Source organism: Phascolarctos cinereus, unplaced genomic scaffold, assembly GCF_003287225.1.
Source record: "Phascolarctos cinereus isolate Bilbo 61053 unplaced genomic scaffold, phaCin_HiC Scaffold_3;HRSCAF=262, whole genome shotgun sequence".
NCBI classification, from domain to species: domain Eukaryota; kingdom Metazoa; phylum Chordata; class Mammalia; order Diprotodontia; family Phascolarctidae; genus Phascolarctos; species Phascolarctos cinereus.
The window spans coordinates 170,391,802-170,415,667 of record NW_027555736.1 but is presented as its reverse complement, the minus strand read 5'-3'; the positions used below and the strand labels follow the sequence as shown (position 1 = coordinate 170,415,667).

At 42.0% G+C, this 23,866-nt stretch overlaps 1 protein-coding gene across 2 annotated transcripts; it reads left to right on the top strand.

Annotated features, from left to right (window-relative positions):
- Positions 1 to 667: 667 nt before the first annotated feature.
- LOC110206664 (dehydrogenase/reductase SDR family member 2, mitochondrial-like) lies at positions 668 to 12,736 on the top strand. 2 transcript variants are annotated; one of them, XM_020984258.1, is made up of 9 exons: positions 668 to 807; positions 1,039 to 1,216; positions 9,488 to 9,589; positions 10,658 to 10,728; positions 11,334 to 11,385; positions 11,703 to 11,840; positions 12,120 to 12,123; positions 12,207 to 12,255; positions 12,526 to 12,736. In XM_020984258.1, the coding sequence occupies exons 1-9, from the start codon at positions 668 to 670 to the stop codon at positions 12,635 to 12,637; spliced, it is 846 nt and encodes a 281-aa protein (XP_020839917.1). In that variant the 3' UTR covers positions 12,638 to 12,736. The 2 variants fall into 2 exon arrangements, with proteins under 2 accessions (XP_020839917.1, XP_078006755.1); XM_078150629.1 differs by lacking the exons at positions 12,120 to 12,123; positions 12,207 to 12,255 and having other exon boundaries at positions 11,703 to 11,853; positions 12,486 to 12,736.
- Positions 12,737 to 23,866: the final 11,130 nt, after the last annotated feature.

The window sequence follows — 23,866 nt, the reverse complement described above, 5'->3', positions numbered from 1 at the left end:
AAAGAAGTTCTCTCAGCACTTTCTCTCTATGTCTCTCTCAGCTATGGCAGTTAACTCTCTCTAAAACAGCTAAACTATCTCTTCCTAAGATTTTATTCCCTCTCTTGATGATAACAATAACCTAGTCTTTGTGGGAGGGACTATTAAAGCTGGAAGGGCACTGGTGCTCCTCATTTTCTCTTCTGCCTCTTCTATCAAGGAACAAATTAGTTGGGTTTCTCAAAGTGAGGACATTTCTTATAAACTTTGACAAAGAGCATAACCTTTGGGCAGCAGGTCACAGAAGCTTAGTCTATGGCAGAACTGTGGCAGGACTCTGACTGCATACCCCTTGACAGCAAAACTAGAATTCCGGTGCTACTAAATCTCAATGACAGTAAGACATCTCTAGCTCAGGTCAGACAGTCTACAAAGCGTTTATTAAGCACCTACCATGACGCTGCTGATTCTGTGCTAAGTTCTGGGAATACAAAGATAGACAAGCAAAACAAAACAAAGTTAGGATACTCTCTTTTCTGTTCCTGGGCCAAGATGGAGAGAGAGGTCAGAGAAAGTCTCCATGATGTACCGAGTCAGAGGTTCTTACATGATGAATGATGTTGATCATTTCTCTCAAGCTTCTCCCTGAATCTGAGACTACTGGAAAGAAGATCAGATGCTGATTGACATGTTCCAGACACTGGCATTTGCCTGCAAAGCCTTGTTTCCTCTCAGGGTCCCTCTCTCAGTAAGGATGAGCAGCACTGGAGTAGACAAGAAAGGCATTTTGACTGATAAAGTGGCTTTGATCACCGGTTCCACCCAGGGGTAAGTGAAGATAAATTCCTAATTGAAAAGTGCAACAGGGATATTGGGTCTATACTCTCAGGAGTGTAACCGATCCATCAGAGAGTGTAGGGTCAGCTCCTTAGAGTTAAAAGAGGCTGAGGATTGTGATTTTCCACTAAAGAGGAGGCCACTAGGGGAGTGAGGTAGAGGGCAGCGGGGCCAAGGAATGAGAATATCAAGTGTATCTTTCTGTCTCCCTTTCTTTTATAGCATTGGCTTTGCTATTGCACAACGGTTGGCCCGGGATGGGGCCCACGTGGTGGTGAGCAGTCGCAAGCAGCAGAAAGTTGATTGGGCCATGGCGAAACTGAAGGAAGAAGGACTGAGTGTGAGCGGCATGGTGTGCCATGCAGGGAAAGCAGAGGACCGAGATAGGCTAGTGACTATGGTGAGTGATCAAAGATGCTGGTAAATGTTGTAGAGAAAAACCAGACCATTTCCTAATTACCCAGCCTAAGACTTAGAGGGCCTACAACTGAATCCTCACCCATGGGGCTCTTGTGGTCTGCCCTAAATGGGTGGACTATCCCAGGTGATCCTTTGAAGAGAAGATAATCTTGATGACTCAGGCCTTAGGGAAACTCTGGGTTGGGGATACTAGGTGCTTAATAAACGTTTATTGATTTGATTTGGGGACTCAATTACACATTATCTGGAATATGACATTCTGATTGGCAGAGCCAAAGCAAGGAATTGGCTCACCCCTAGATAGGGTTTGGGAATTCTAGTTCCTCTTTACCCTTACGGTTTGAAATTTTGCCTGTGTCCCTTAGCCAGTTTACTCCATCAGTGTATAGGGAGAGAGTCAAGTGTTGTAATGGATTGAACATAGAAAAAAAGGTCTTTTTTTAAAAAAAAAATTGTTAGAAGATATGCATAATAAAGGCAGGAACCAATTCTGGAGAGTAGAGAGTGATGACTTTACCTTCTTCATTTAGCTTTTAATTTTGTTTAGCTTCATTTGCATGCCAATCTGGAAGGGATCATGAGAGCAAAATGAACTTTGTAGCCTCAGCGTCCACATAACTACTGTGGGGGTTTCTTTGTCAGACCCCCACACCCTCACTCCCCAAATGGGTTTTGGGAGCACGAAATAAGGCATTACAGGTAAACTACACAGAATTTCTAATCCTGTCAAGATAATTATCTGGACAATAGATTTCATATCAGCAGAGTAGACCTAACCTTTGCCTAGGGGCATTCTAGTTTGGCATTTGGTTAACTGTCCTTAGCTGGATGTCATGGCTCATAGTCTCTGATAGGGATTAAAGATCTGTCAATGTGCCTTTGTCAAGGAGAGGCTTCCTAGTTACCTCATTTATCATTTGGGAACCAAAATGGTCATTTGATGACCCTGAAGAGCCAAAGCATAAAATCTGATAACAGAGAATAGTAGTTTGGTGACCATGAGAGCAGTAGAGCTACCCAGAAGGCATTACAGGACCAGTGAAGTCATGCACCAGCAACCCAGCAGAGCAGCAGACGTGATTCTCAGCAGACAGCAGCATGGTAACATCACCAGAGGACATCAACAGCCCTAAAGGATCCAAGTTGTGAGTTGTTCTGGGAGCATACCCTCTTTATGTAAGTCCTGGCCATGCAGGTCCTTTATGATTGCCCCTTCATATATGTGCCCAGGCCACATGTATTCCCTACATGTACCATCCATGTGTTCTTCTTGGTAACATATTTTCTTAACATATGTCCACTTCCCCTCTGATGGCTTGGTAATATTTGGGAACGGTAGTGCATGGGAGGAATCTTTTCTTGTTGTTTAAATGGTCACTTTATTTGATTAAATGTCTTTTGCTTTGAGTTAATGTGCCCTGTGGCTGGATGGTAAAAGCAAACATACAATGAGGGCCTCATGAATTATGGTTTTGAGTGAGTGATGACCCACTGAGTACCTTTAACTGAGATTGCTTTTCTGGGGGGCCCAAGTGTAAGAGATGGTGCCTCATGTGTTAAAAGCATAATACATGCACCTTGACTATCAAAAAATAAGGACCTATGTGCCTTGAAGAGCAGAATTTTCTGTCATTCAAAATATATTCATTTTTTAAAAAACAATATTTTAACATCAACATTCTGGTGATGTTAGATGACTACAAGTCATGGAATACCACAATCTCAGAAAAATCAAAATAGTGAGTAACACAAGGATGTGTGGGAGGTAGTTATATCTTATTACTAATTATGTGTTAAGAACCATAAGAAAATCTCATCAGAGATATGTAAATGGAAAATAAGGTGGTCTTGCTCATAGAGTGAGAGTGAGGAATGGCAAATGGTCAGCCTGATTGTTTTACTAGTATTTGCAAAATATTACAAGATCCAGATGAAACTTGATTTAGGAAGAGAAGGTGTGGTTGGGTTGCAATATGCACCACTGGAGGGAAGATCCACCCTAAAGATAACATGTATTTATCAAAATATTGAAGCATGTCAAAGGTAATACTAATCTCAGTCACTCCCTCCTTTCAGTAGACAGGGAACTACAGATGTGGCATCTGTTACACCCTATGAAATATAATTACTATTACTTTTAGCTGTGTGGTGCAGTGGATAGAATGCCAGGCCTGGAGTCAGGAAGACTCATCTGGCCTCACACTTACTAGCTGTGTGACCTTTGGCAAGTCTATTACCTGCATCTACCTCAGTTCCTCATCTGTAAAATGAGCTAGAGAAGGAAATGGCAAACCACTCCAGTATCTTTGCCAAGGAAATCCCAAATATGGTCATGAAGAGTCAGGCATGACTGAAAACTCCTAAACAACAACTTTTAGGTTTTTTTTTAAAGGGATGATTCAGTGGTGGAGGAATGGAGAGAATGACTGTGGTGTAAAAATAAAAGGTTCAAATAAAAATGTTTAGAGTAATGTGGAAATATTTTATCTCCCTCCCTTCTCCCCTCCCCAACATAAACACACGTTTCTGTACCCTAGGTGAGTACTTTCATCACCTACCTCCAGTCTGGGTTCTGTTAATGGCTAATCTTCTTAAAAGAGAATGTCAGTGTTTTAAAGCAACATAGAGGAGAAGAATATAGTGAACAGGTAAATGCCCCCAGAGAAAGGACTCTAAGTATATAGGAAAAATTCATCAATCAACAAACCTTTATTAAGCACTTGCTATGTGCCAGGTACTGTTAAGAACTGGGAATATAAATACAACTTGAAAGAAAGACAGTTCCTGCTCTCAAGGGGCTTATATTCGATGGAGGAAGGCAATATACAAAAGGGGGCTGAAGGCAGGGTGGGGAGGTTGAGATCTGGAATGAAGGTAGCCAGCTTTGAGGGATAGTAGAGGAAGTCCAGAGTGCCACCTGGAGAGGAGTAAGACATGACTGGCATGGGTATCCTCCTTAAATAGAAGCTCTGGGAGGAGCTATCCAATCAGAGAGAGAGGCCACAGGAGTAATGGTGGGTACTTCCGATGTGTGAATATTCTATTGCCAGAGTGCGATTTCTGGATATAAAGCTGGGGCATGGGAGAGGAAGTCTGGAGTGCAGCATGATGACAAATGATTAGAGGATGGAATATTGTCTTAGATACAATGGATAGTCTTGATCATAATGAGTGCTTGCTTAGATACTTCAAAGAGCTGTGGTTTGTTGGTGTGAGTACTTCCCTTCACCAGCACAGATCACAACGCTTCCATGACTTGCTAAATGGACTTTGAGAGTTTCTGTGGCCAAAAGATTTATTACCTTGTGCCCAACCAAATGATGAACCTATCTGAACTTAGCTGGGCTGGCCCTTGGATAACAGACATACATTCCTTTGTGGGGGCCCAATTCTAAGTCATTTCTACTTAGAAGTCTACCAGAGTTTGGGCTCTGTTGGCACAGGCTTGGAGAACCTAGGGTTATCATCATACCACAGTCAAATACAGATTTACCTGGAGGTTGAACTAGTAGCCATTTAACTAATGTTTGTTGAAAGGAAAGAAAGGCAAAAATGAATGATTGGAATAAAGGCTGTGACTGGAAGAAGAGAAAAAAGAGAAATTATATTATTAAAATTAAGGTGACCAGAAGGCCCTAGAAGTTGCATTCTAGGTTACAATTGCATGATCAGGCTCAAGTTCTAGCTATATTTGTCCTAGAATGTGTCTTCATGGCAATATCATCTCATTATCAAGAGAAAAAGAAATGTGTCACCCAGTACTCTTAACCTGCCCTGCTGCAGGAATAATTAAATGATGTAATAATGATAATAAGGCCTCTTCCGATGCCTCCTTGTGATGCATGGGTAACCCTGTGTTATGGAAGGATATATCAGTAGAGCAGAGCTTCCAGTGTGGGTCTGGGGAAAGACTCTATATCTTTTGACTGAGGACCATCCTAACTAAGTTAAAAAGGATCTTCACAGAAAGGTCATAGTGACTCTCAAAATCAACCAACCAAGCCAAAGAGATGTTCCAATCTTTATAGGCAGGAGGGCCTACAAGGATCCTTGAAATTTTGAAGAATAATAATGTAGAAGCTGTGACTAGAAGCAGACTGGTCAACTTAACAAGGTAAAAAGGTCAGGCTTGGAAGGCACCTCTGTGCGCAACAATTTTTTTTTTAATATCTCCTTAACGGGGTATGAAATGATAGCCTGTTCAGCCTAAGAAGATTGAAGGATGAGACCTTTGTTCTGGATATATTCTGGCCTCAAAGACATCTCTCTATGGATATCCCTACTGAGATAATTAATTTCCCTCGTAAAGTGTGGGGAATATACTTGACCTGGGTAACTGTTGATCCATTGACACATGGAGAGTGATTCTTTGAGTAATGACAATTTTTTTTTCACATAAGAAGCATTTATTTTTTGACTCTCCCACTTCCTCCTAGAAAAAAGAGGGAGATTTCCTAGACAATGTCAAACTCCTAGACCCAGTGTGTTGGGGAGAAGAGGAATAATTCTTCTCAAATTGATAAACCAAGTTTCCTACAAAGAAGAGGAGCAACACATGGCCCAGTGTTGGAGCAACAGCAAGAGACTAAACTATGATGTGGAGCAGCAAATCTGGACCTTACTACCTACTACCACCTTGAGTTATACAGATGGTGCTGTCTTGACGGAAAGAGGAGTGATACTCTAGCCACTCCAAGTGCAAAATTCCAAAATTGGGGAATCCCAACCTTAGGATAGTGCTATCAGTCTAGAAGACTGTGTAGGTCTCTGGTGGAAACTTGAGAGGCATATCTATTGGCCACAAGTATGTCTCCCTTTCCAGGAAGTATCTACCACAAGGTGGCACCCTGAGCCTGGAAAATTGTAGGAGTCCTGAGTGGAAGGTGGAATTCATCTGAGAGGGAAGAGCTCATATGTTGACTGTACATGGGCTCTTATCAGTCCTTCGTGTTTTTTTCATCACTTCTACGGGATGAAATATAGGTTGTCCTGAATCCAATATATATTATTAGCTAGAGTGCTTAGATGGGAACTGAGAGCCCTTTTACACATAACTACAGAGAATAAGAAATGAATTATATTCTGAGGTTCCCAGGGAAAACCCTGGATAGAAGTGTCAATCAGACCAAATCAGCCTCTAACCTGTGGATGGCTGGAGCGCTAGAGACAGGAGAGTCAGGAATCAAACATAAGTTAATTTCAAAGTGAGGGAAACAGCTTGCAAGCAAGGAGGGGATCATATAGACACATATGCTAGGGCCCCAATCCTAGTTGGGGACCCGAGGCAGTGTGGGAAGATCTTAATACTTATACCAATGGCTTCACAGAAAGCTGTAACCCTGACGATGACAGGTTACAGCAACAATGACACCAGTTTGATTCATAGCAGGGCTTCATGACTTTTGGAACATGAATACAGCAGATGCTTATGGAGCACCTGGTGCTGGCCAAAGCCATACAATAATTATGTGATTTTGCCAGAGTGTGAGATCATCCAAAGGCTGAACCAAAATGATTGTTGTTATGCCAACTTAAAGGCACAGTTTGCTTGCTGGGCCTTAGCTCTGGAAAACATGGTGTCTCCTAATATCTTGACACCTAACAAAGAGTAATTAGTGGGAAGATTCACCAAGACTTGAACCCAGTCTATCTAAGTCCAAAATTGGGGTTCTGGGATGACAATTTAAATTATGTCATAATAATAAGAATGCATTTGTTTAGCCTTTTAAGGTTTACAAAGAATACAACCCTGTGAGGAATGGTTCTGGGACAGCATTTAACAGGGACAAGGCAGTATGACACCATAGAGTATTAGACTTGGACTCCAGAGAGGTATGGTTCAAATCCCTCCTCTAACAGTTACTAGCTATGGGCAAATGACGATTGCTCTGAGACTTGGTTTCCTCATCTGTAGCACTTACCTCTTAGAATCGTTGTGAGGATCAATGAATCAATAAGCATTTATTAAGTGCCCACTACATGCCAGAAACTCTATTGGCTGAAAGCAAGACAGTCCCTGATCTCCAGGGATTTAATTTCTACTGGATGGGGGGTAGGTACAGTATGTTCACAGATAAGTAAATGAAAGATATGTATATATATAAAATAATCTAAATATGTATATGGGGCCTAAGATTTGGGGGAATTGGGAAAGGTCTCTTGAAGGAGGTAATGCTTGATTTGAGTCTTGAAGGATTCAACAGGTGGTTGTGAAGAGAAAAAGCATTCTAGGGCTAGGAGACAGCCTATGGAAAGCAAGCAGTGAGAGATGAAGTGTTGTGTATGGGGGGACATCAAGAAGGCCAGTGTGGCTAGAATATAAGAGTACATGAGAGGGAGTAGTGAAGAGTCAGCCTGAAAAGATAGCCTGGTGTTAGACTGTCAAGGAACTGAAATGGCAAAAGGAAAGTTGTATTTTCTCCCAGGAATACTCAGGAGCCACAGAAGCTTCTTGAGCTGGGGACATAGTATGGTCAGACTTATGCTTTAGGATGGTCAATTTGGCCTATGCAAAGGAGAGAGGTTGGATTCAGGAAGAACAACAAGGAGGCCTGTCCTAGATTAGTTGTGGTATGAGTAGTGAGAAGGGGATAAAGATGTTGTGGAGGAAGCATCTCTAAGACCTGGCAACTAGATTATGTATCAGGGGTGAGAGAGAGTGGAAGGTTGCAAATATGGGTGAATGGAGGAATAGTGGCTCCCTCAATAGAAGGATGGAAGTTAGGAGGCAATATGGATTTAGGGTTCTGTTTCAGACATGTGGAGTTTGAGGTATCCGTGGTACATCCAAGTGATACATCAGGCAATTGGAGGTGTGGAACTGGATCTGAGCAAAGAGATGGAGGCTAGCTATTTCAGTTTGGAAGTTGGTTGCATAAAGACAATTAGTTGAGTCCATGTGAGCTGATGGAATCACTGAAAGAGTTAGAGAAGAGTGCCCAAGAAAGAACACTGGGGTATATCACACATAGGGGGCAAGATATGGATGATAATCAACAAAGCAAACTAAGGAGTAGTCAGACAGGTAGGGAGAGAACCACAATAAAGCAGTGTCACAACAACCCAAAAAAGAGAGAGTATATAGAGAAAAGAGTAGGCCATTGGATTTACCAATAGAGAGATTATTGGTAACCTTAAAAAAACAGTTTCACTTGAGTACAGTGAACAGAAGCCAGAAGGAAAGGGCTAAGAAGTGAGTGGGTGGTGAGAAAGTGAATACAATGAGTACAAATAGCTTTTTTTTTTTAAGTTTGACTGTGAAAGGGAGAAGAGATAATAGAATGATAGCTTGAGGGGATAGGAAGGGCACAGGAACTTGTTTTAAGGTTGGAGAGATAGAACATGTTTCTAAGCAGCAGGGAAGGAGTCAGTGGATAAGAATAGATTGAAAATTAGGGAGAAATAGTAATGAATGAAGGTTAAGGTCTCAGAGGAGAAAGGAGGGTATCTGACCCTCCTTTGTATGTGTAGAAGAATTGGCATTGGCTAAGAGAAGGCCATCTCACCCTCCAAGACTGGAGCAAAGGGGAGAGGATGGGGGTGATGGTTTCAAGTGTGGAACTGGGGCAGAGAGAGTAGTGTGTGGCAAGATGCCCAGATGAGAGAGAAGGAGGAGGAGAGGCCTAGGTGGCTGGAGTAGAGAAGGTTTGAAGCAACTACCATAGGAGTATACTAGAAAGTCAATCAGAGAAGTGTGAAAAGACTGGCCTTGCATCAGTGAGTAACAAATGAGATGGTCTGTGCAAAGAACCTTGAAGACCTTAAAGCACTATGTGAAAGTTGTGTTGCTGCTGTTACTGTTGTTATAGCAAGAACTTCCAATTTGACAGGAGACAACAAGTCTACTCCAGCTTCGAGCAAGGAAAGGCAAAATAGTCTAGTGGTTAAGGAACTGGGCTTTATGTCAGGAAGATCTGGATGCAAATCCCAGCTGTTACTTTCTATCAGTGTGACCTTTGGCAAGTCATTTAACCTCTGTGGACCTCAGTTTCCACATCTGCAAAATCAGGGGTTTGAATCTCGTGGCCTCCCAGGGTCACTTCCAGCTCTAAGTCTACGCACCTGTAAGGAATATTATCTCATATACAATGAGTGAGTCTGCAGGTCAGACCACACCCTCTCAATCCAGCAGGAGTTAAGAAAGAGATAGAGGAAGAGAGAGCCAGAGAAACAAACAGGGAAAGAGAGGCTATTTATTACCTCCCCATCATCTCTGACCCCACATTTTCTGCCTCATTTTTTTCCCCTCTAGGTTGTAGAACAATATGGAGGTGTTGACTTTGTAGTTTGCGTTGCTGGAGTTAATCCTTTAGTAGGGAGCACTCTGGGAGCCAGTGAGCAGGTGTGGAACAAGGTGAGGCCGTAGGAGTTGGACTTCGGGTCAGATTCAATGATTCTTGTGTCACGTGCTATCTGTTATAGCTGATAATATATTCAAATGTAATCCGGGTTCCCACAAGGTCACTGTCCTCATTGTCTCATGGAACTGGTAACCTACAGTTCTCCTAATGCTAAGAAAACAGATGCCCACTCTCTTAGGTTTTCTTTATCTCCATTCACAAACTTTCCTCAGGCACAACCCAGGGGCCAAGCACTTTAGTCACCAGACCTCGGGGTAGGATCTTACCCCCTCTGTCTCAGCTTGGGATTCCTCTGATGTCATGGATCAGATGGGATGCATTCTATCTCCTGAAATGGCACTTGAATCAACCCTCCAGGAAGGGACAAGGAAATCTCTGCCCTACCCAAAGAAAAGCTGCCTTCACAGAAAGATGCTCTTCTCAGACCCCACAGTCCCAATACCAGCCATGAACCCCAGAGACATTCCCTAATGGTCATTCTGTTTCCTCCTACCTTTTGTGGCTTTGACCAGGGAAACCTTTAATCTATATGGTGCCACCCAAAAGGGGGGGCCAGGGCCTCAGCTTCGGCCCATTACTATTGAGCTGGATTACTGTCACTGACCCAGAGTGGCTATACTCAACTTCCCTCAGAGGGAATGAGAGCCCTCTTCAAGGGATCATCATAAAGGGCTCCTCTGTTCAAAGTCCTTTCTCTTTTTAAACTACCCTGTTCTGCCCCTTGGGTCTCCTCCATTTAATTAGACCTATCTAAACTAGCTCTCCTACATTACTTCTACTCTTGTTTTCTCTTACCCTGTTGTAGAATAGGTTGACCTGGACAGGGAGAAGTTATGGTGGAAGAGACAACTATAAGATTTTCCTAAATTGCATATTCACAATGTTTGGGCAGGGACAGGGTTCCTTAGACCCTTAAATATATCTCTAGATTCTTCCTTCTTGGGGACCTCTTACAGAGAAAGGAGCTATAACATTCCAGCCACTTCCTGCAGGGAATTTTACAGAATTGAGCAGGAAATCAGAAATAACCACATTGCATCTCCTTCTTGTTCTGAATTCAGATTCTGGATGTGAATGTGAAGTCTCCAGCCCTGCTTCTCGGCCAACTGTTGCCTCATATGGAGAAAAGGGGGTATGAAATGGAGGAGGGGAATAAGCGGGTTACTGAGCACAGGAGCTGGGCCAAGCAGAGCAGGGAAAGCAGAACATGAACAATTAGATGACCTCTCTTTAGTATGCCTAAGGCTAAACTAACTCTCTCAGTCTCTCTTCCTCTGAACCCTGAAGTAGGGACTCACTGAGTGAAGCCTGTTCCATTTTTATGAACTGTCCAGACATAGAATGGGCTGCCTTTGGAGGAAGTTTCTCAGTGGAGCAGAAACTGGCTGACCACTTGTCAGAGAACTTGTGGACAACATTCATGTTTTCAGTATGGGGTTAGACCTAATATGACTCATCAGTTCTATGATTTTGTAATTCTACCTCACTGTCTTTCATGGGGGCCCATGGGATACTGTCCATCCCTATGACCAGAAGCTTTCCAATACTTCAGTACCCTAAGGACTCAGCTTCTACCTAGAAGTACTGATAAGATGCCACCAAATCCCTTCCTCTTATCACAGACCTTAGTCCCTCCTCCCACTAGCTTCTATAGCTTCTACATCACTAGAAAAGCTAATTTCTTGAAAATATATGGTCTCCCAGTTACAACCATCCCATTTGTTCATTTCCTTATAGGGAATGTTCTGTGATCTTGGTATCATCAGTTTCAGCCTACATTCCAGTTCCAGTAAGTATTGACCTCTTTGAACTTGGGTGGGCCACAGTAAGTACGTGAGAAAAGGTATAAATCCTACATTCTAACAATAACTCTCTATTTGTTGCCTTATATTTTTGAACGTGTATTTTCATCTGTTACATCATTCAGCATTTATCACATCCCCTTGAAATCTAGGGCAGGTCTTATCATCATTGAACAAATATGGCAGTCCAAGTCCAAAGATATTCCCCCAACCTGTGATAGAGCTAAGACAGAGAGAAGCAGCCTGGAAAGATTTCCTGTTCTCCAGTCCCAGGGAACTTTGCATGATTTTTTTCCCCTTGTAGAAATTGGGCCCCTACAACATCAGTAAAACTGCCTTGCTGGGCCTCACTAAGACACTGGCTGTGGAGCTGGCCCCGAAGGGCATCCGGGTGAACTGTCTGGTTCCAGGTTTTATCAACACTGACTTCTCCAAAGTGCTGGTAGGACTCTGGGGTTACTCCTCTAATCCTCTCAACATCTCCACTGATGATTAAATTCCTGATCAGGTCAAGTCCAGGCCAACTCCTATGGAGACCCATTCAGGACTGGGACACTCAGTCTTAATCCTTTCTAGTCTTTATACTCTGAGCCTGGGTAGATTCTCCTTTCTCTGTAGCCGTATATGTGCTTAATCTTTTTTTGGGAAAAATAGTGCATAGTGGCACTCCATTTCACTTCCCTAGGCATGAGCAGGTTTCATCCTCTATAAGCATATACAGCATGGTTATCCCTGTTTTATATATCCAATGATCCTTCTGCCTAAACACAGTGAATCTTTCAATATTTTGCTTTTGTTCAGGTCCAAGAAGAAGAAAACTGGGTAGAGCCAGCTAAGAAACTATTTGGAATGCAGAGGTAAATAGTTTTGGAACTTCATATAGCACCTTCTATAGAGCTGGGAGAAAGAAAATTCTAGGGTATGAGAGATTAACATAGTCCTGGAAGAACTTACTGTATATCCTTGCCTAGAATGAACCCCCCAGTGTCCATGAACTGGAGGACCATAAAGATGGAGGGACCATAAAGATGGAGGCCATCCTGGGTCTTCCTAAAACTACAGACACGGAGGACAAGATTAATCAGAGCCTGGTTTTCTGATCTCAGTCCTTTTCCTCTTCCATCCAGGACTGGACAACCAGAAGACTGTGTGGGGATTGTGTCTTTCCTGTGTTCTCCAGATTCCAGCTTCATCACTGGACAGAACATTGTAGTAGCTGGCTTCTCCCCCAACATATAAGGCAGCCTGTCAAGGAACATGAAGCTATAACTCTGGGTGTTAAATAGTACATGTGATCCTAGAAACTGGACAGAAGTTGAGTAAGGGTAGAAGAGAATATGGAAGAAACTCAGGAGGGCTTCATTAGCACCCAGAGACTAGAAAAGGCAAAAGAGCAGAATAAGCATTTATATAGTACTTAGTACATGCCAGGCACAGTGACTTTAAGCATTTTATGAATCTGAAGCTGGAGCTTAAGTACAGCTAATATGTAAGTGTTCAGAGGCCCGTAAGAGGAGAATCATTTTCCACAGTTGTTTTCCTGGTAATCACTAATTTAAACTTATACCACTGGGCTCGAGGGGAAAGTGTCCGACGGATCAAGGAATCTTATCTATTTCTTCATAAAATATATGAGCTGTTTCTTAGTATCCTTGAACCCAATTCAATCCCTTAATCTGTTCCCCAGCATGTATCTGATCTTTACATTTTGAGATCTGACCATTAATGGGAGTTCCTAGATAATTAAACTATAGTTAAAGTATGATAGGTTCATTAAGAGACCTAAGAAAAGAGAAGGGTGCCTTTGTAAGTGCTGAGAATCATTGTTTCTGTCTATCTGTTTAAAGTTGTTATCTTTTTTTTTTAATTTAAAATAAACTTGTCTGGAAATTACTAGATTTGTTGTTTTGAAAACAAGCCACTAGTCTATGTCTAGAAGTCCTAACCCTGAATTAGTGCTGTTTTGGTCCAAAGAGATAAGCTTGAAAGGAAAGTAATCAATCTCACTTTTCCATATTATTTCTTACATTTAGTAGCAAATGTCTCTCTAAATGAGTGAGGGTGTGTGTGTGTGTGTGTGTGTGTGTGTGTGTGTGTGTGTGTGTGTGTGTGTGATAAATCAGTGTTCAAATTAGGAAAGGAAAAAGAGATCCCATGCACAAAGCTTATTTACCCAAATGAGAATCTTCAAGAGGGCTAGAAACAGAAGACAGAAGATTTTCAGGTCTACCTCTTCAAAAGGACTTCCACAGGGGCAGCTAGGTGGCACAGTGAATACAGCTCTGGCTTTGGAGTCAGGAGGACCTGAGTTCAAATGCAGCCTCAGACACATAACACTTACTAGCTGTGTGACCTTAGGCAAGTCACTTAACCCCAATTGCCTCACCAAAAAAGGCAAAAAAAACCCCAAAACAAAAGGACTTCCACAGCCATCTGTTTACCCATGTTTTAGATCAGCTGGTTGGGAATTAAGGACATTTCCTTAATTTCTTGGTTCCTTAGGGATTCTGAGGCAGCAATTAGAAGGAAAGTGTTATCGTCAGAGCTAAGCTTTGGCACCAGAACAATGTCTGGCACACAGTAAACAATAAATTCTTGTTGATTGCTCTATGATCACTGTAATTGGTTAAATCGGATTAGGGGCATAGAATTGGAATGCTCATTTACCTTCTGCCACTCAAGTTTTGATAACAAGGAATTATAAGATCAGAATCACAGAATTAAATATATGAGTGGGAAGAGACCTCATCTGGCATCTAGTCCAACCTACATACAAAAAGAATCCCCACTAGAAATCTGTCTTCTGCTTAAAGACCTTCAAGGAAGGAAAGCTCACTACATCTAAAAGCAGGTCATTCTGGAAACCTCAAATTCTTAGGAGGTTTTTTTCTGATGTAAAGCCAAAATTGGTTCTACCCTCTGGGACCAAACAGAACAAAGAAATTCCTTCTCCACATGACAAGCTTTCAAATACTTGAAGACAGCTTCTGTCTTCATTTCCCCATGCTAAAGCTGTCTAGCTACTTCAACCAATCTTCATATGTCATAGACTCAAGGCCCTCACCATCCTGGTTTCTTTCCTTCAGACACTTTCCACTTTATCAATGTCCTTCTTAGATAATGTTGTCCAGAAATGAACATGATACTCCAGATGAAGTCTGACAAGGGGAGAATATAATGGGATCTTAGTCAATTTAGGGGTCTGTATAAGGCCAAAACAGCTGGGAAGTGCTGTGTGAAATTTAACAAAAAGGTAAATTGAGGTATATTTCTCTGAGCAAGATAACATTTTATTATCAGAATAGGTAACCTGAGAATAAGATGGATCAATGGGTTGCCTCGATTTATGCCAGATCCAGAACTGCAGATGCAGCTCACTTTTATAAGCATAGAACAAAGAATAGTACAGGGTAGGTGACATCATGGGGTCAAGGACAACATGATCAGTCACATAGCTGAGGTAAGAGGAACAACACGATTGACTAAAAGTTTGGTAGTGAGGGGCTAGCAATGATTCCCTCCAAACCCCAGTGCCTAAGAAGTGTTCATCTTTTGAGTCCATTTGCAAGGTCTAGAGATAATGGACCAAATCTTTTAGACAGCAAACCAGACATCATTGAAGGATAGTTTGGTGGTATAAAGATATTGGACCCGACTCCCTTATGGCAAGCCACATCCCCCAAGGTGAGTTCAATTCTTTGAGGCAAGACCAGACCAGTGATTAGCAAGAGAACTGGATTTCTAAAGTTAACCCATTACAGGCCAGCTGAATTCTGAACTAAGTTCAAAGACAAAGAATCCTGACTTAGGCAGTAATAGGACAATATCAATTACTTGTAAATAGGATCAATAAAAAATGATACAGGATCAATCGATCATTTCAAAATAAAGCCGCATAGGTATACAAAATAGTAAATGACTGGTATGAGCAAAAGTATACCAAGGGAATTCTCTTCACCCAAAGTTACTTGGCCATCGTTAGATGAATGTCTTCTTAGATTAGAGAACAAAGGCCCTTTTTGAAAAAGGAATAACAGGTTTTTTGGAGGATTACACATATAAATGCTAGTTTAGTCAAAAAGAGGGTTAGAGGAGGAACTCAATACAAAAAAAAGCTAATATTAGGAGCAAAAGATCTTACCTTCAATATAATTATATATAAGTGTATTTTGCAAATCTACATTTTCTTGTAAGCAACACCACTCATTTATATTCATAAAAGAAGGATGGCTCTTATAGTTACAAAAATCCTGAATAAGAAATATATTCTAAAATACATTATAAGAAGGGTCACAGCAGCCACCAACTGGGCATTCTGGGAGGTCAGAGTTTAGCAGGCCCTGCCATAAACCCTGAATCAGTCTTTTCCTGTATCTTCACCACCTCATCTTGCCAAAGTCTTATTCTTAATCATCTAATATGTTCTTTGCTTCGTTGCTTCCCTGGAGACCCAATCAGCCTTAGGTCCTCCTTCTACCCCAATGACCCTGATGGCTAACAGTGAGATCTGTTGTGTCTAGATTCTTGACCTCTATTTCCCTATTTTTTAAAAATGACTCTACCTTTCTGCCTTAGATGGAGTCAGCTTGCTCCTCCAGCTCACCCCCAAGCCCCAGTTTCGAAGAAAACAAGCCTATGTGGCACCATGTACATAGCACTGGACCTGAAGTCAGGATGACCTGAGTTCAAATCAAACCTCAGACACTTATTAGCTGTGTAACCCTGGGCATGTCATTTAACCTCCATCTGCCTCACTTTCCTCAACTGTAAAGTGGGAATAATCACAGCACCTACTTCCCAGGGTTTTTGTGAGGATCAAATACTTTACAAATATCTCAAACTGCTGAAAGCACTATATATAAATGCTAGCTATCATTATGCCTGTTGCACAAACCCAAGTAGGATCCTATTAGAGAGCAAAGCAGAGAAGGGGAAGAATCCCTTTTTTTGTGAACAAGTTTCACAAGACAACTACCCTTTCACCTACTGCCTGCTATTCCTCCCCTGACTTTCTTCAGTTGACTGATTCCCACTCCCTCCCCACCCACCATGTAAGTCACTAGATATGGGCTCTTTCACAACTCCTACCTAGACCTTTGGATTTGATCACTTTGTGAACTCTGGTTCAGTACAACAGGGCATTCTATTTACCCTCTTAGATCACCATCTGGATGGTTCCATTTTTATTTAAGATAGTTCTCTCTAGATGACCTTATATAATATATTTCAATAACTAGGAGCTATCTTGGCCTCTGTAGAGTAGTGTGGGTTCAAATAGGTTGGGGTTAGAAATTATGACAGGGTATATGGGAGTTGTGCCCAAAGTAAGGCAGGGATTCTAAGAGGTAGATGTGAGGAAGGAGTGGGTTCCAGACATGGAGGACCACTTATGCAGAGGCACAGTGGTAGGAGATGGAAATTCAAATACGAAGGATGATAACCCATGCCACCATCATTATCACCACCAACGTTTTCACCGCTCAACTGCCACCGCCAACTATTAAGTGCCACTGACATTTATATAACTCTTAAAGTTTCTAAAAACACTTTACATATGTTAAATTATTTTGAGCTCTTTGAGGTAGGTGCTACAGGAATTGTTCCCATTTTACAGATGAGAAAACTGAGTCATAGAGAGGTTAGGTGACTTGCCAATGAGAGAGGTCAATCAATAATTCTCAGAGGAAGAACAGACAATGGACTTGGTGCAGGGATATTGAGGAATAGGAGTCACGTGTGGATCTGTCATGAAGAATGGAGAGGTCTGCTGTCTTCCTGGTATATGTTTCCAAGACAGGACTGGAGAAACTCCTGGGTCTTATAAAACTTAAAACCACTCCTGATTTGTAGTGATTCATATGTGGACAAATGGGAAAAGAGGAACTGGATTAATAAATCTCCCGGTTGAGATCAATGACTGGCTAGGTGACAGGAAGAAGGAGAAGGCCCAGGTGTGGGAGCATAGAACAGCAGTAAGTAGAAAAGCAAGAGGACCCTCAGTCTACAAACATAGGAAAAATAAGGGAACCCCAGACTCTTAGCCTGCAGGAGTACTGGAGCCGCCACTGGGGTAGCTCCTACCACTAGGCCCAATAAGCATTTTGTAGACAGAAGATGAAGCACATAATACAGGGGGAACTGGTGTGGTGCAATGGGAAGAGTACTAGGTCTGGACTCAGAAGACTTGGGTTCAAATTCTGCCTCTTATGCTAGCTGTATGACCTTGGGCAAATCATTTACCTTCCCTGGACCTTTGCTTCCTCATCTACAAAATGGAGAGCTTGGATGAGGTCTCTGAGGCCCCCTTCTAGCTCCACATCTGTGATCCTTTCGAGGAGGTTATGTGAGGCCTCATAAACATGAAAAAGTACAAAATGGCCGATAGTTGGGTTTCTGCTCGTGAGCTTTTTCTCAGGCTCTAGTCGAGGAAAATCTGCTTGTGATAGGATTTTGACGAAGAGGCTCTTAACTACTAATCAAAGGTAGCTGAGTAAGCTTGTGTCCTATGGAGAGGAGAGTCAGGCTCCCTAATGATAAATAAAGCCTCATTCATGAGCCCCCAGGGACAGAGCCCTCACTTAGGGTAAATATGCCACTGCCACACGGTGAGCACCAAAAGACCGATGGCTGAATAGTTTATTTTCAGCAGGTTGGGAGAGCAAGAAGCATTCTGCAGTGATCTGCACAGTGCACGAAATGCATTTCTGCCACTACCGTGTAACAGCAGGGCATGTGCAAAGCACAGGCTCGTCTCCCTATTACAGGAGAGCTAGTCAGTCAGTCAGTCAATCTATAAACATTTATTAGGCACCTCTTGTGTGCCAGGCACTGTGCTAAGCTCTGGGAATACAAAGAAAGTCAAGACAGTCCCTGTTCTCAAAGAGGTCCCAGTCTAATTGGGAGAGAAAACATACAACTACATACAAACATATGTGGAATAAGTTGGAGATAATCACGAGAGGGAAGGCACTAGAATTCAGAGGGATCAGGAAAGGCTTCTTGGAGAAGCTGGGATTTTGGCTAGGACTTGAAGGAAGTCAGAGGAGCCAGTTGGTGGAGATGAGGAGGGAGAGTGCTCTGGTCATGCGGGGAAGGCCATTTAAAGGCCAGTGAAAATGCCCAGAGTCGGGAGATGGAGTGTCTTATTCGAGAAACCGAAAGGAGGTCAACGTGGATCACAGAAGATGTGGGGGACAGAGGTGCTGTAGTAAGGTGTAAGAAGACTGGAAAAGTATGGGGGGCAGGTTATGAAGGGCCTTGGATAACAGCATTCTCAGGGAGAGCTGAGCATTTCTTGGAAAAGTGGAAAAAGTGTTTCAAAGAGAAAAACAAGGAGGGAAAACAATCCAAAGGTAATCCTATCTTGTGTCAAGAGGCTGAAGGGTAAAAGAATGTGACCCAGACAAGGAAGAGAAGAACCAATGAAGCTTTGGAGTCTGTAATAGGTAATAGGCTTTTCCTGTAGAGAGGACAAACTGGATCCTCTGATGAGGCTGCAGCTCCTTGTGCTCCAAGAAATTTCAATTCGACAAATATTTACTAAGTATTATAGTGCATAAGGCCCTGGAGATACAAAGACCAAAAAATAAAAATAGTTTTTTATCTTAAGGACCTTGCATGCCATTGGGTACATAGTTAAGTGAATGTAAAGCATATTCAAAATTATACAGAGTAAATTCAAGAACACTAATGACTGGGGGGGGTGAGGGAGTCAAGAAAGGTCTCTTCTAAAGGTGGTACCCAAGCAGTGTCCTGAAGGAAGCTAGAGATCCTAAAAGGTGAATATGAGACAGGAGTGTATTTCAGACGTGGAGGACCACCTATACAAAGGCACAAAAGTGGGACCTGGGAATTCAAGTACGAATGATAACGATCACCACCATCACCACCCCCACCTCCACCACCACCACCACCACCACCAACTAACTACCACTGACATTTATGTAGCTCTTCAAAGTTCTTTTGTATTTGTTATCTCACTTGGAATTTCACGATAGCAATTTGAAGTAGATGCTACAGGAACTGTACCCATTTTATAGATGAAAAAACTGAGGGACAGAGCGATTAAGTGACTTGCTGATGAGAGAGGTCAATAATACTCAGAGGAAGAGTAAACAGTGGACTCGATGCTGAGCGATAATAAGGAATACGGCATGTCATCTGTCCTGAGCAGCAAGGAGATCTGTTGTCTTCCTGGTACATATTGCCAAAACAGGATTGGAGAAACTCCTGAGACTTAGAAATCCTGAAAACGAGACTGATGTGTAGTGGTCCACATGTGTACAAATGATACCGGGGGAAGCTTTCTGGTGATAATCCACAGCTAGAAGAAATAAATAACATGTTGAATGACAGTCAAGATCCAAAATAATTTCTACAAGATGGAACTCTGGGCTGAATGTAATAAGATAAAATTGAATGGGGATCAATATAGTTGTATACTTAGCTTCACCAAAATCAATAGCATAAGTACAAGATGGAGGAAGTGCAGACAGACACAGTTCATGTGAAGAAATATCTGGGGATAGGATGAGGTTTAGTGAACTGAAAATTCAATATAAATTACTGTGCCTTCTTTCCTCTCAGCCCTCAGTTGGTATAACAACTTTAACACAGCTTTTATAAGACTTCTCAACAGCCCGTCCATGAATTTGATTCCAATGACTATCTAGGTGAAGCATCTGCTGCTGGAATGTTATGCAAACCAACTCCAGTCAGATTTGAAGGTTGATCCTTCCCAGTACTAACACATTTGTGATTAATTCATTCAGAAGGCATCATCTGAGCCAGGTCAAACTGAAGATCTACACACTCAGCAAAAGGGAAGGCTGCTGGTGAGGAGTCAGAAAAGTCTGGACAGTGAGTTGATCTGGAACTGAAGTGAAACACTGTTGGACTCCCTTAGGAAAGAGTAGGGACATATCAGTCAGAAGAACAGACCGCAGGGCAGAGGCTTCTTCAGGGTTGTAAAGCTGCTGGTGAGGATGCAGAAAAGTATGGTAAATAAGTTAATCCATGAAAAATTTTATAAAATTTCTTCATAAAATAACTGACAGTTATCTCAAGAAAATTTTTCCTCGTCTTCTTCCTCTCTGCTTTTTCTAAACTTTCTCTCAAACTATATCCACTACCTCGCTCTTCTCAGTTTCTTAAAAACTGCTAGTCCCGGGGCAGCTAAGTGGCGCAGTGGATACAGTTCCGGCCCTGGAGTCAGGAGGCCCTGAGTTCAAATCTGACCTCAGACGCATGATACTTCCTAGCTGTGTGACCCTGGGCAAGTCACTTAACCCCAATTGCTTCACTAAAAAAAAAAAAAACAACCTGCTAGTTCCAAACTCCGAATATTCCATTTGGTTCTTAAAGCTACAGTAATTCTGTGTTCTATAAGATCAGTTTTTGAAATAGATGTTACACACTTTAATAGAAATGGGGATTCCTACCTCTCTAATAGGCAGGGATACAAAATATACCTATATTTAATACTGTATAGTACAGAAGTATACATATATATATATAGAGATAATTATATATACATATATAGATATATATATACAAAATATACTATACTTAATTCTGTATAGTACAAGGCCTGTTTCACTAAGAGGCAAATGAGAGGTCCCGATGAGGTGTTCTAGGAATATTAAGGAGGGAGAGAACACTTTCTGCTGGGTACCTTAGAGAAGGCTGCATGGAGGAAGTGTTGCCTGAGATGAGCTTTGAAAGAAGATAAAGATTTGGTTTTTAAAGCTTTATTTATGATATTTGTTTTCATATCACAATGATTTCCAAATCTACACTTCCCCTCCCCTCCCCACCCCACTCAGCAAGCCCTCCCTTGTGATGAAGATTTGGAAAAAGGAAAAAAAAGTTCAGTAAAACTAGCTAACACACCAACCATATATGATAGCATATATCACATTCCATAACCATAGTTCCCCCACGTCTCCAATTAAAGGAATGACATGCATTTTCTCATCTCTTCTCTGGGGACAAATTTGGTCATCATAATTCTACATTGTTCACTTCATTTTGCTGTAACAGTTAAAGATTCTGAAAGGCAGAGGAGGGAAGTGAGTTAATTCCAGGCAGGGAATGGCCAGTATGAAATCACAGCAGTAGGAGATGGTGTGTCAGGTTCAGGAGAGTTAATCTGAAGGAATGTGGAAGAGGAATAATGTGAAATAAAGCTAGAAATGTAGATCAAACTCAGATTTTGGTGGTCCTTTAATGCCAGGCTAAGGAATTTTCCCTCTATTCTAGAGGCCACTGGAGGTTTCTAAGTGGGGGGGGTGATCTTATTAAATTTGTGCTTTTGAGAAATTATTTTTGGCAGCTATGTGAAAGACAGGTTAGAGGGGAGAAACTAGAGATAAAGAAATCAATTAGGAAGTTATTACAAGAGTTCAGATGGGAGGTGATGAAGCATTGATCTAGAATGGTGGTAATATGAATGGAGAGAATGGACACATGATGCTGTGAAAGTAGAATAACAAAAATTGGTAAGTGAGTGGATATGGAAAGTGGATATGCCACCAACAAGAATAGGGAACGGAGGGGTGGGTGGAAGATGTGAGTATAGAAGTGTTGAACATGAGGTGCTAATGACACATCTAAGCAGAAATGTCCAGCAGATAACTGGACATGTAGGACTAGAATTCAAGGGAGAGGGAGAGAGAGAGAGATATTATTAAACTCACATGAGTAAAGGAAATCAGCATAAGACAGACGGACTCAGAGAAAGACAGAGATATAGAGACAGAGACAGGCAAACATAAAGAGAGATAGAGACAGAGGTAGAGAGAGACTTCAGTGCCAGCAAGACCCAGATTAGTTTTACTTGCAGATATGATTCAAGAAGCAAGAGAATTACATGGAGGTTGCTGGATAAGCAAGAAAAAAAAGAGTGGCTATGGATACAACAGCTGCATTAGATTTGTGACAATAAGCAGACTGTGCAGCATTGAAGCTTCAGTCCTTTTCTGTAGTGGGGTTTCAGGAACAGACAGGCATTACAAGCCAGACTTAGGCAAATCAGAGTTTCCAGGAATCTGATATCAACAATACTGTTGTTGTGTTTGCCTGTACAACTGTGATCAAAATCTCTGAAGCTCCTGCAGCATTTCTCTGTCCTTTGTAACCACCTATTGTGAGTTAAACTCTTATGCCCTACTCCCACTTCATTTGGAGAAGATACTGGACTTCCAGGTTGGCCCTCCCAAAGCTCGGGAGACGTGTGTCTTGATTTTTATTATAGCCATACTAATCTAATGAAATGCCTTGTTCTTAGAAGCCTGAATGACGGTTAAGTTTTTGGATCTATTAAAAGGAGCCATCAATGGGTAGGGGTAAGAAGAGCTGACGATTTATAAGCAATACAAAATATCTAGCTCAGTCTGGCCTACAAAGTGCTTTGATCCAGGAGTAATCTTTTAGGACCCTACTTGCCCGGGGATAGCAATAGCTGGTTGTTATATCTATGTGGCTATCTTATCACATTTGAGAGAAAATAATAATCATTTGCAGCAGCAATTGAGGGTCGATTTGGGAAGTCTGAAGAATGCAGGAAGGTTTGGAACAGTTGCTGCGTGAAGTGTGATAGGAAGGATGAACCGTGGAAGGGCCCAGGTGAGGTTAAACGGTATGAATCTGCAGGGTGCCTGGTCAGCATGGGTTTATGACTGCCTCCAGCAGCATTAATAACTCAGGAGTAGGAGCTGGGGCTGACCCAGGATTGACGTTTGGAAGGATATGAGTAAGAAAAGGACATGAACAAGGGAGTAAGGGATACCAGCATAAACAATAGTTAGCTACTGAAGGGTCAAATTGTATCAACCTATTGTTAAGACTGAAGGGAGGAAAGTGAGGACAGAACAGGGAGGTCAGAACAGGAGAACAGGGAATGATGGAGATAAAGGAGGGTATGAACAGTAATAGGTTTAGGAGTGTGGTAGTGGGAAAAGTGATAGAATAGAGGAACATGATCAAAGGAGTGAACTTTAGAGTTCAAAATTAGGGAAGTAGGGCAACTTTGGGGGCAACTAGATACCGCAGCGAATAGAATGCTAGGCCTAGAGTCAAGAAGACCTGAGTTTAAATCTGACCTCAGACACTTCCTAACTGTGTGACCCTGGGCAAGTGACTTAACCCAGTTTGCCTCAGTTTCCTCATCTGTAAAATGAGCTGGAAATAGCAAACCACTTCAGTATCTTTGCCATGAAAATGCCAAATGGGGTCACAAAGAGTTCAGTCACAAATGACTGAACAAAAATTCAGAGGCAGCTACGTGGTGCAATGGGTAGAGTGCCAGGCCTGGAGGCATGAAGACTCATCTCTGTTCAAATCCAGCCTCAGGTACTTACTAGCTGTGGGACTCTGAACAAGTCGCTTAACCCTGCTTATCTCAATGTCCTCATCTGTAAAATGAGCTGGAGAAGGAAATGACAAACCACCCCAGTATCTCTGCCAAGA

Bases quoted from the DNA above. Each gene is read 5' to 3' on its own strand.
- LOC110206664 (XM_020984258.1), top strand. From the start codon at position 668: ATGTTCCAGACACTGGCATTTGCCTGCAAAGCCTTGTTTCCTCTCAGG. The intron at 808-1,038 runs GTAAGTGAAGAT...TTTCTTTTATAG, and splicing joins ATCACCGGTTCCACCCAGGG to CATTGGCTTTGCTATTGCAC. The intron at 9,590-10,657 runs GTGAGGCCGTAG...TTCTGAATTCAG, and splicing joins GTGAGCAGGTGTGGAACAAG to ATTCTGGATGTGAATGTGAA.